This window comes from Amphiprion ocellaris, chromosome 6 (assembly GCF_022539595.1).
Source record: "Amphiprion ocellaris isolate individual 3 ecotype Okinawa chromosome 6, ASM2253959v1, whole genome shotgun sequence".
NCBI lineage: Eukaryota > Metazoa > Chordata > Actinopteri > Pomacentridae > Amphiprion > Amphiprion ocellaris.
In genome coordinates this window covers 9064623-9076856 of record NC_072771.1, presented here as the reverse complement: position 1 = coordinate 9076856, position 12234 = coordinate 9064623, and the positions used below count along the sequence as shown (strand labels likewise).

General features: G+C 39.3%; 1 protein-coding gene across 9 annotated transcripts in view; it reads right to left on the bottom strand.

The window, feature by feature from the left end:
• The window catches only part of cacna1ba (calcium channel, voltage-dependent, N type, alpha 1B subunit, a), a 164637-nt gene that overhangs the window by 29991 nt on the left and 122412 nt on the right, over nt 1-12234 (bottom strand). For 7 of the 9 annotated variants that reach the window (XM_055011217.1, XM_055011212.1, XM_055011216.1 and 4 more), the window contains 9 exons: nt 11883-11993; nt 11720-11803; nt 10410-10526; nt 10206-10271; nt 9977-10068; nt 9229-9379; nt 6133-6260; nt 4866-4962; nt 680-785 (listed from right to left, as the gene is read on the bottom strand). In XM_055011217.1, coding sequence (XP_054867192.1) covers nt 680-785; nt 4866-4962; nt 6133-6260; nt 9229-9379; nt 9977-10068; nt 10206-10271; nt 10410-10526; nt 11720-11803; nt 11883-11993 — 952 coding nt within the window. Of the gene's footprint in view, nt 1-679; nt 786-4865; nt 4963-5808; nt 5906-6132; nt 6261-9228; nt 9380-9976; nt 10069-10205; nt 10272-10409; nt 10527-11719; nt 11804-11882; nt 11994-12234 lie in introns of all 9 variants that reach the window. The other 2 variants (XM_055011218.1, XM_055011210.1) reach the window with 1 other exon arrangement.

Sequence of the window (12234 nt, the reverse complement as noted above, 5' to 3'; positions counted from 1 at the left end):
AATGTTACTGTGTGGTCTATCGGCAGGACATGTCTAACAGCAGCTCTAAGACAAATCCACACTTTACTAATGACATTAACAAAGCCTTGATACATGTTCTAACATGTCCCAGACCAAAATCTATAAGCCACAGAGTGTTCAGTAGCTCCATATCTGTAGGATTAATCTTCTGAATAAATCTCTCCCAGGTAACAGTGGTTGAAGGATCTATAGCCGCTGTATGTTGTTGCTTTTTTAAGAGGAACAAGACTCTAACAAGGCTGAGAGATGGAAGTTTACATATTTAGGCTTTTCAAAATAAAAGTCCTTAGTTAGCTGAAAAAAGTTTACAGTATGTATCTAGGTACAATGCAGTGTCAAAATAAAAGTTCTGAAATGTTACAAAAGGCTTTCCAGGGACTCTAAAATATGCTGGCTTTTCAAAATAAAATGTACTTTTACATATTATACCTTAAGTATAATTATAGTAGGACATATTAACCAGCAGAAGCTGCACTGGCACACTCAAAATTTCTTCAGACACTTTCTAGTTTAATTTACCATCACTCTTGAATACTTGTATAATAAGTAAGTAAGAATTGTATAATTCTTGAGATGGGAAAACCAGAGAAAGCCCTGGAATTAATCTGTTTTGTAATCTGATTCGCTGATTGAAAGATGTGTGTTGTGTTTCTCTGACCTGAGGCCAGTTTGATCTCCAGGGCAGTGCGAATCAGGGCCATCAGGGTGGAGGTGAAGTGAACCGTGTTGTCGTCAGCGATGGGCATGTTCATTTTGACGAGGCGCTGAGGAAAAGGTTAGGTGACATATCAACGTTAGTTTACTAAGTGGTAGCAAACTGCCTGACCAGAACACACAGTCCACCCAGAGAAATCAATCTGTGTGCTGCTGTGATCTAATTCCCTCTGTGAATTCCCCTTTGTTTACTAAATTTGGGTTAAACTGTGCAAGTTTGGCCACATTGCTAAAATGTTACTGAGACTCAGTTCAGCACACAAAAAGCCTTCTCTATAAGTACGTACAGAAAGGACAAACTAGACATTCACATTCACTGCTACTGGCTACAGTATGCACTATGCTGCAAGTCAAAGTGCACTGGTGCAAGACTGACGTTGACTGAAAAAAGGTGAGAGAAGGCATGTAACGCATAACCATGGAGGTGCCTCGGCAGTCGCAGGAGCTCGACTCTGTGGTTGCCATTATAGCAATCATCAACTTGGAGTTAAGGAGGCTGAGTGTGCACTACATGTACAGTGGCAACTAGCAATAAGAGTTTCCATTCCACCAAGCTTGGGCAGCCTTAGCAGGAAGACTTGGTTCATATGGGACTAATGGCACCATTAGATGCATAGAGAGTGCTGTGGGATTGTTGCTGTAAGAGTTGAGCTCCCCTGAACACAAAAAGCATTCACCTACATGTGCTATCAGTGGCAGAGCAGAGAATAAGAAAGGCCAGAGTCAGAATGAGACGGGGATGAAGAACTGTGAGCCAAGCACACACACATACACACACGCACACGTACAACCAGGCTAATTTGCATACGGTCACACGCACCAAACACGCACACGTAGACACAACTAACAAGAGTTTGCACAATCAGTTAAAAGGAACAACATCAACAGCTTTCAAAAGATAAGTAGCTGTTTAGACAGTAAATGGTGTCTTATATTTACAAGAGAATCCTAACCAGGTTTTTATTTCTAAACATTTACAGCCTAACAGCAGTCCCACAGTTCTTATTCTGCTGGACCTGATTCCATTGTGGATGTACTACATTATGCCCACATAAATTTCATATGGCCCCATTTACAATCTAGGCCCGTTAACATCAGTATTCTGTATCTGTATTTGTATTTGTCATCTGCTCATACCATCAGCTCCAAAGTTCTGCATTTATTTTGAATTTGGGATTAAATAATTAATTAGGATTAAAAAGAATCTGTCCTGATGGTGTTGTCCGATTGGTCAGAATCTAAACATTTAGAGTGCCAAAACTATTTACTGTACAACCATAGAACAGCAATGTTTTTAACATGATATTCCTCTGAGGGTAACAAATAAATGACTCTCTAATACCAGAATTGAGGATGACAGTTTTTTTTGAAAAGCTTAAAAAAGCTTTAATAAATTGGTTTCATGGCATTTTAATAGTCATTTACTCAATTAGCCTGAAAAGTCAAAAGAAATGTAGAAAATTTTGTATTTTTTTAAGCATTTGTACCGAGTGAGTCTCAACCGGAATAAAAGGTGCATTCACAAATTATATAAATGGAAGGCGTCTCTGCAGCTAATTATGTGCAGGTCATCCTTGTGTAGAAGCTCACCAGAACTACTGCTACCATAGCTGCCTCTCTGTAATATTACGAACCTTGTCTTGCACCTATTAGCTGCATCCTGAGTGATTCTAAAGTTTTCATTTTCTAGGAAAGAAGTGGGTCTTGATGAGCAGCTTAAGATGAGGTGAAGTCAGGTGATATTTCAACTAGTAAAACAGACTTTTTTTTTTCAAAATGTGACCATACTATAAAGATGAATTTCCTCCACACTACAAAACTATTGCCAAATCTTCAAGCTGCCACTGTGGTTGCCAATCAAATTTTGGAAGCAATTCAAAATAATTCCACATTTGACGATTTCCAGTCTGGGTGCAGAAAAATATTAACAGGTACCAATGACATCCCAATGAATGCAGACTCTGGCAGTCTCATAGTTCTTATTCTGCTGGACCTGAGTGCAGCGTTCGACACAGCTGACCACAAAATACTATTAAATAGTCTCAAGAAATGGGTGGGCATCTGTAGAAATGCTTTTAACTGGTTTTCATCATACTTAATCACAGTTTTCAAAATCACAGTGAACAGTTTTTCATCTTTTGTCCTCATGTCCTGTGGAGTCCCTCACAACCACGACGTCTTTACCCAGAGCCTTCACCCTCTGCAGTCTGAATGAGTCCATGTTTTCCATATAATTCACAACAACACCCATTTCCCACCACTGCTATGCTCATGATTGCCCGTTATACATATCATCTAATAGTACAATCGGGACAATCTACACTCTCTGCAATACTGCCTCACTGCAAATAAGGACTGGATGGCAGCTAACTTCCTACAACTGAACACAGATAAAACTGTGGTCCCAACCTCGTTTCCTACAACATTGCCTCCCACTTCGGACCATTTTCAACCAATACAACGCTTACAGGAATGAACTTGAGGGGCACATTACAAAGCATAAACCAACTCTCCCCAGAAACATAATGAAGCAGCTTCAACACACCCTTATTATCTCCCACCTGGACTATGGTAACTCTTTACTCAAATGCCTTAATAACTCAACAATCACCCGGGTACAATTAGTTAAAAATTCTGCAGCAAGACTTCTCACAAACACTCGATACAGGGAACACAACTCTGGTCCTGGCACAATTACACTGGCTTCATTCATAAACAGAATTCAGTTTAAGATTTTGTTAATCGCATGTAAATCTCTTAATGGTCTGGCCCTACTCTATATATCAGAACTTTAATACCTTATTCTGCACCTCGATGCTTCAGATCTGAAACCCAGCTACTGTGAAAACACCCTACAATCCAGACTCAAAACTAAGGAGGACCATGCTTTGACTGTTTTAGCCCCAAGACTATGGAACAAGCAAACCCTGACTATCAGAACAACTCAGTTAGTTCCTCAGTTTGAAAACTTTTAAAAACCCACCAGTAAAGACTGGCATTAATATAACTTTTGTTCCTATTCAGATGCTTGGTTATTGGTCTTTTTAAGGTTGCACTGTTTATGACTGATGTTTTATTTCTATTACTGTTGTATCTAATGCTTTGTGTATGTTAATGCCTTGTGAATCACTTTGTAACTCCAGTTTTAAAAGGTGCTATAAAGTAAAGTTTATTATTATCATTACAAGTATAGTGGTGGAAAAAAGTTTTCGCATTCCCCATACATTTGCATGTATATTGCATTAAGAATCACTCTTAGGTGCCTTCTTTAAATGCATTTTTTTTTAGTATAATGCTAAACAAATCCTTAAAAAGCCATTTAAAACTTAAAATTGATTGGTTCCATAAAAATAAGAAATATTGAGTATTGGGTCATTTTGGTAGAATTTAGTTTTGCTAGTTTTTCTTGTAAACAAAAAAAATCATTTGTATTTGTGTCTGTCTAATGCAGTCACACTTTTTGAAGCACAAAAATGATTTTTCCACAATGATTTCATGATAATATTTGAGATTGTGTAAAATTTTAAGGGTGTCCGAAAACTTTTTTCCACCACTGTAGATCTTGATGACGATGATTGCATTCTATTTGCAATGCATTCTGTGAGCTTTTACAACTGCTGCCATGCTGTTGTCCTGATTTAGACGAGATATCCAGATACAGATCACATGGTAATTAGGTGGAAACGGACTCTAATACATGAAGAATGACAATTAAAATGACACAATGATTTGCTGTGGTAGCATTCTAACACCCAGATAGGCACACACACACACACACTGCTCCACAAAATAAAATGAACTTGGGTGTACCATTCAAAGGAAATAGTGACATACTTGAGCAAATTTCCTCCATAAACATAATATATCTTAATTAAATCTTCTTAGTTAAGCTCCCACTCACTGTAATTAGTGATGGAGATTTGAGCCCACATTAGCAACTAAGCTCAACGAAACAATAAAGACAGTAAAGATGAGGTAGGGGCTTCCACGAAAAATATCAGAGAGGGCCAGCAAAACAAAGTGAAGAAACAAGGGAACACTGCAGAGCACAGACATTGGCTTGATTTCACGCCAATGGGAGAAAGGTTGTCGAGCACAGGGGAAAAAGATGGAGGAAGAGGAGGGTCTACCTTGTAGGCGACTCTTGGCGGACATTTCTTTCCCAAACCTAAGGGTGGGGACATGTGGAGCAGCATCTGATACATATCGAGGTACTTGATACGGCCACTTCACAGGGTAGGAAATCAAAAATAAACAGAACGCAAACAGAGAAGGATGGGGAGTTAGAGAAGGAGGAGAGGAACAAGGGGAAGAAATCAACAGGAGAACAATGGATAAGGGAAAAACAGAAATCTGTTGTTAATAGATTTCCTAGAGTGAGATGTGAGATGGATGCCATCCTCGGCCGCTGTGTCAGGGCACGGGGATGCATCGCTGTGGAGCTCAGGATCCCTGAGAAGAAACATGGGATGGTAAAGAGTAAGTCTGGTGGGAGAGGTGAGGAGGGAAGAGAAGAAGGGAGGATGGATTGATCCAACACGCAGGATGCTGATGGGAGGGAAGAGAAATGACAGCACTGTAACAGGGATGTCTGCTTCAGCATGCTCACAGACATCCCACTGGTACTTCAACCAGGTTGCAAGGAGACAAAGGTTTCAATGCCAGCCCAAGCTCTTCTGTGGGACTTTTGCTCATAGCCTGGCTTTCCCAAGGCAGATGTCTTCATAAAAGATCAAATCACATTTCTCATGAGTCTTTTGAGCTGATCTGAATGTAGTGATCAAATTTCCTTTAAGACACATAAGGGTTTGATCTGATAGAATGTGAGGTAAAATGTGTCATCTAAACTTCACAGATACAAGAAAGCGGCATGGCAGGCGGCATGTTGGGACAATGCCACGGCTTTGAAAACTTTGTTTCCACTCTGGCATCATCAACCAAAGCCAGACAGTTTAGAGGGGCGGGTGCTAGTGTAAAGGCGATTTCAGTGGTGCACAGCCATTCAGTAAAAAGTCTCTTGGCATAGAGGTACACAAAGCACCCTAGTGACGGAAATGTCTAGTATTTGCAAACCTTGTATGCTACCCTATTAGGGCAGTTCTTTCCTAAGCCAAGTGGGGGTGAGATAACGCGTAACAAATTGTACATATCCTTATAGGAAATCCGTCCGCTGCGGAAAAGAACAAGCACATAAATAAACAAACGTTCAGCACAGCTTCAAATAAAACAATAATCATCAGTGGGCTGACTGCGTACAAGAAGGCATAAGAACGAGGCCTGTTAATGAGGCCTAGTTCAGTCACCTTAGTCACAAATGGGGAAGAGAGAGGGTTAGGGTGTATATTCCCTCCACCTCGTAACCTACTATGTGAAACCCAGAAAGAGGCTTGAACATACCACGCAGCCGGATCGTACTCGGCCCAAACCCGGATAAACTCATCGAGGTGATGAGGCCCCAAGATGGAGGAGTCTCTAGTTAGGTACTCAAAGTTATCCATTATGACCGCCACGAACAGATTCAGCATCTGGAACACACACATTAAGTGGTAATTACACCATTGTTTTATTCTGTTCGCAGGAGTTTCAGTGACACTGGTGTGACCATGGAGCTGTTTAATGTTTTAAATCCCCACAAATCTTTTGTGTTAAGTTCAGTTTTGGTGAACTCTGACATGCTAATTTGAATTCCTGATCAATAGCAACTATCTTGACACTGCTGACTTTGGATGAGCTGAAGCGTCCATGCCTACAGTCACAGCATTTTAGCTGTGTTGCGCCATAGCCTGTTCTATAACCATTTGGTAAGAGATCATTTGGGTCACAAAGTGCCAATCCTAAAGAAATTATACCTTTAGAGATGAGGAGATGGCATTTTTCACTGTAACCTCCTGACTTATTCTAAAATTTAGGAAATTCAAAATTACTGGAGTGATGATCCTAACATCTGGATTCCATTACTGATTACATGCCAATTTGAATATTTCTTTAAGAACTTCCTGTATAAAAAAGCATTGGAATGCAACGCAGGCTTTTTCTACTACTGAATTTAGGGCTTTTTAAGGCCTACTATTTTTCTAGGGCTATATTTCATTTATTCACTTAAATTGTGGCTTCTTACTTTGACTTCTTTATTGCAACAATGCACATATTTTCTTTGTAACTATGAACTTTGACTCTTCTTTGACTTCAGTGCACTTTTAAACACAACTATGCAAAAGTTTCCGGCCTGTCTCTGCATATTGACCCAACTCATCCAACAGATCTTCACAAAGACACATCTGCCTGCAGTCCTCTCTCACAGTCCGGTTCGGTTCTTCCCTATATTTCTTTGTTTGGGAACTGGAGGTCAATGACTGGTCAATACAAATAGATTTGATCAATTTCAGAATATTCAGTCTGAAATATTCCTGATAAAGGTCCCTCAGATGGCCTAATTTTTATAAAGATGGGAATGGTGTGCCTGATTTTTATCATAAAGTGTAGTTTACCCTATAGAAGTTATGCACCGTCCTTCACACTGTCTGAACTGTCACATGATCTCCACTAATGGAGCCACGTCTGAAGCACTTGCATGTCGCAGAGCCAGATTGTGGAAATAGTGCACTGTCTGTGGTGCCATTTTAGTAGAACAACTGCTACAGCTGTGATTAATGTTGCTATGGCTCAGTCTATACTTACTGATTACTGCAACAACTGCATTTCCACTGATCTTGCTGTATCGTTTCCATGCTTGGGAAATCTCTTAATTGAATTTTTGAATAGGGAAATCTTGTCCATGACAGAACCATGATGCAGTGATGCACATGGATGCAGTTTATAGGTCCAAACTTGAGAACTTTCTGGCCTTTACAGGTCGTTTTACAACCATGTTCATGCAGTTAGGCTAATTAAAAATCAGATGTCTAAGTTTCATTTCAATGATCACAGGATTTCTAACTTTTGTGTCAGTAATCACAGGTATATTCACTGTTGTGCCAATTTTCTACATCTACTTTACACTCAATGTCAGGAAATACTGTTATACACTTTAGTGATATTCCAAGTGATGTACTCACATCATGTAAATACTTTATTTTAAAGTAATGTTGTTGCAGGGTGAATAGAATATAACTTCTCGATGTTTGTGAGTGAAAATTTAAATGCTAAAGTGAATTTGTAGCTTTGGGCTGTTTCGAGGCTCGTATGTGCGACCCAGCCCATATGCATATAAGATTAAGGCTACACTGTATTGTTCATTTCTCCTCTAGAAATATCAATACCCTTTCCAGTCATTTCCTTGTGGATTCACTGTATTTATAATTTTTGGAACTCAAAGTACAAATTGTAAATGATAGAAGTACTTTATAAGAGTAGTAATTTAGTGCATGATGTATGTAACTGTGTCTTTTCCAGGTACTTCAGAATGAAAACTTTTTAATTTAACTGCAGATATGGTATCATTGATACATATCTGAAATTTATCTCAAAGCAAGCAGCTAGAAAACTGGTTGAAAATCCTGTAAGTGACTAGCACTAGCATGTTTCTGGCTAGCTAGCTTGTTGGCAGTTAACTCCCCAGTTACAGGAGATGACCAATTAACCCTTTATGAACTTAACAATGATACTGTCTGATCTAATCGGAGCTTTACACATTAGAATCATTATCCAATGGCAGAATAAAAAACATTGTATCAGCCAACTTCTCATGCAACAATGGATTAACTTGTTCTAAAATAACATACAAAATGATGGAAGGAGTTTTGATTTGTACATGTTTATCAACTGTGCTCAAAGACAGTTTGAAGTTTCAGACTCTACAGAAATCATGTGCTATGTCTTTACAATGTGCTTGGCACAACTCAAGAACAATTCCATTGACATGGTGCTACAGGCCAATCTGTAGCTAGCCACTATATTCTATAAAGAGTGCACACAGGTAGCCACAGGTAGTCTCTCAGAAACATCCACGGCAGCCTTTTATGTTTTTCTGTGCTCGATATGAGGGATAGTGTGACTGAGAAGTAGCATGTTGACACGGACCTATTATAGTATGAACAGAACTTCATGTTGTGCACATCTGCTGTTTGCTTTTAAGGGCTATGTGAAAACCATGAATTGGCCTTTAGATGGGATCCCTTACTTGGGAGATTGGAGTTTGAATCCTGAGTGATGTGAAAAATGAATCTAAACCTTTTACCTTGACTATCCTTGCACATCTGGGATTGTCTGGTGGGAGGGGCTTAGCACAGAGGGGGATAGCTACAGGTAGAGGGCTGCATATTTTAAAATTCTGATATAATTTTTTTCCTTCTTCCTTTGTTGCATTTTCCAGATTTCTACCTACACCAGCTTTAAATAAAAATTACTGAAATCTGATTGTACAATAAGACAAATTACAGTAACACACACACATATATAATGCAAATGAATCTGAGATTTCCTGCAAGGTCAATGTAGCCCAGCAGTCACATGTGACAGTTTAGTGACTACATTTTGGTGTGTTTCAGTACTAACCAGGAAGGAGCACAGGAATATAAAGGAGACAAAGTAGAAGTAAGCAAAATCACTGCCGCACTCTTTCTCATGGGACCCTGATCGCTCATCACAGGCTCGGTGACTCAAACACGATAGCATGATCTCATGCCAGGCCTCCCCGGTTGCACTCCTGATCCACGCAAAAACACAAGCAGACAAAGAAACAGAGGACCTTTGATTGAACAGACATGACAGGCTGGCAGCAATTTGCATTTCCACAGTTCAGCTTCAACAACATTAAAGACAGAACACCGACTTCTATGCTGTTCTGTTTTACCAGTGATCACTTAAGGCTCCTGAAAGGTTCTCAGTAACATTAAATATTAATCTATAAATACAGTTAAAAGACCCCCTCTGGTGAAATTCAAGTTTTTTTTACCTTGTTCCCATGTCCATACCAATGACAGTCTTAATAACACACATTCAGACTTTCGTGTTTCATACATTACTGCTTTTAAGTTCTCTCTCATTCCATGTATATACTTTTTTATGATAGGTGTGTAATTTTTAAATCGACCGTCATTGCCCATGTTTGCTCCACACCTCTACCTTGTTCATGTCTTTCTTTCTACAGTCAGTGGAGCTGCATCATCAAATCTTGATACGTTTACACAGTGCTATGTTTAAACGTATCTAGAGGGTTGTTTGACCATATGGAAATCCATGGAAATACTTTTTTTTTTAAACAGAAAACTTCGAAACTGTGGGATATAAATAATAAAGGTACCTGAACAACAGCATTAGAGCTTGGAGGAAAGTGCGGAAGTTGTTGTGGTGATTGATAGCTGTGTCATCATTCAGGTCAATGTTGCCAAACACCTACAGCAGAGACACAGGGCAGGGTATCTTAGCAATCTGCAATTCATATCTTTTTTGGTTAAGACTACAACATTTTATGATGAATCACTGTATGAATATCACTGTCTCTGTGACCACAGAAGAGCAGCTTCACACACCTGCATCCCAATGATGGCATAAATGAAGAACAGCATGGCAATCAGCAGGCAAACATAAGGCAGAGCCTAAAGGGAGCAACAGGAAACCAAAAATAATAATATCCACTGTAAATTATTCCATTGTTTTATTTGAGTCTGGTTTTGTGCGTGACCAATAAGGATCTGAATGCTGATGTGTGGTCATCTTATAATGTGTATAAGGACCTTGAAAGACTGGACGAAGGTCCACAGCAGGATGCGAATGGTGTAGCCCTGTCTCAGCAGCTTGATGAGTCGAGCAGCTCGAAAGAGTCTCAGAAAGCTCAGGTTCAGCAGCCTGTCCTGTTAGACACAGAGCCAACGTTGAGCGCTTACTAACCAGCTACCTCATCACTTACTGACTTACTGACTGAAAGTTGCTTCAGCTGGTTACAAATTATCATCCAGTGCCAAGCATATTTAAGCATTTAACTCGCATCAACAAGCTGATGTTCTGTAAGTCTTCAGGAGTGTGGAGTTCTTTCACAATTAAGGTCTCATTTGTGTAAAATTCCTGCTTTGTTACTATGTCTACACTGAAGCTCAGTGATAAATTCTGTACATGCAAACATGAAAAAGGAACACTATATAACAGAACTACATCACACAGAAAATACAGTGACAAATTGAAGGAAGAATCTGGTTATGTGAGTGGGGGAATACAAAGACGTGGACTGCATGCTACAATTCCGTAATTAATATCCAGTCATATTGTATAGTGTGGAGTCTAAGAGCAGGCCCCATTGATTCTGATTTATATCAAGATGGCAAGAGGAGAATAACTATGTAAATAATTTTGAAAGGTTCATTTTTGGGGCACATGTCTCTTCAGTCACTTTGACTTCTAAACTGGCAAATGTTTCAACAGTAACTGAAGTGAAATCTGCATTTAGACTGATGGGAAGAGTATTTAGTAATGAGCAGAAAATGGCAGCAGAAAGTCACTCACCGTAGTCTAGTGAAGTTTGGGACCAAGGCATGGCAAGACCAGTGACGACAATCAACAACAAATGTTGTAGGAGAGACATGATATATATATATATATATATATATAAAAAGAGAGAGATAGATAGATAGATAGATAGATAGATAGAAGAGCAGAGAGGAAAAGGTAGGAAAGAAGGAGAGACAAGAGAACAGAAGAACTGGAACAGTCATATTGCATAACATTAACTGATACAAGTCAACAAATACACACATATAAATCAGTCAAAGGCTTCTTTACAATACATATGTACATAGGTAAATGAACTGAAATGAGTAAAGAAACTGTCCAACACAGAAAACAGAGCACAACATTATTCCACTATAGACCACATATTAAAGATTAGTCTAAGAACTGGCTCACAAGCGTGTGCTTGTCTTTGCTCCTGTGGCTTGTTAGCTTGTTTGTACAGTGTGTCCTGACTAACACTCAATACAATGACAACAGTGTTGTATGGATACAACGCATAGTTCAACTAAGGGGTAAAGTAGATGTGAAAAGGTGCACTTACATTGATTTCAGTCACCAGTATGTCAGTGATGCTGCCCAGCACTGTGACAAAGTCAAACACGTTCCAGGCATCCTTTAGGTAATTCTAAAAAACAGCAGTTGATAGTCAATAGCTATCTTCTATCTTTCAAGGCCCTTAGAGCTGCTCTGGAACCGTTACTTACCAGCGGACCAAAAGCGATGATCTTCAGGATACATTCCAGAGAGAAGAGAGTGGTAAAAACTATGTTGAGGTTCTTCAGCATTGCTTCATAGAAGTCTGGCGCTCCATGGAACTGGGAGACAAGAGGCAAATTGTGTTTCAAGGTACACCTTTTCTGATCCATTTTTGCATGCTGATAAATTTAAATTCCACAAAGAAGTAGTTCAATATTTAGGGAAACACACTCATTTGCTTTCTGCTGAGAATTACGTGACAAATTAGATACCACTTATATCTGTTTGTTATATATGCTAGTATAGCATTTAGCTGGCTGGCTTAGTATAGCTCCCAACTAACACAACCACTTGTTATGC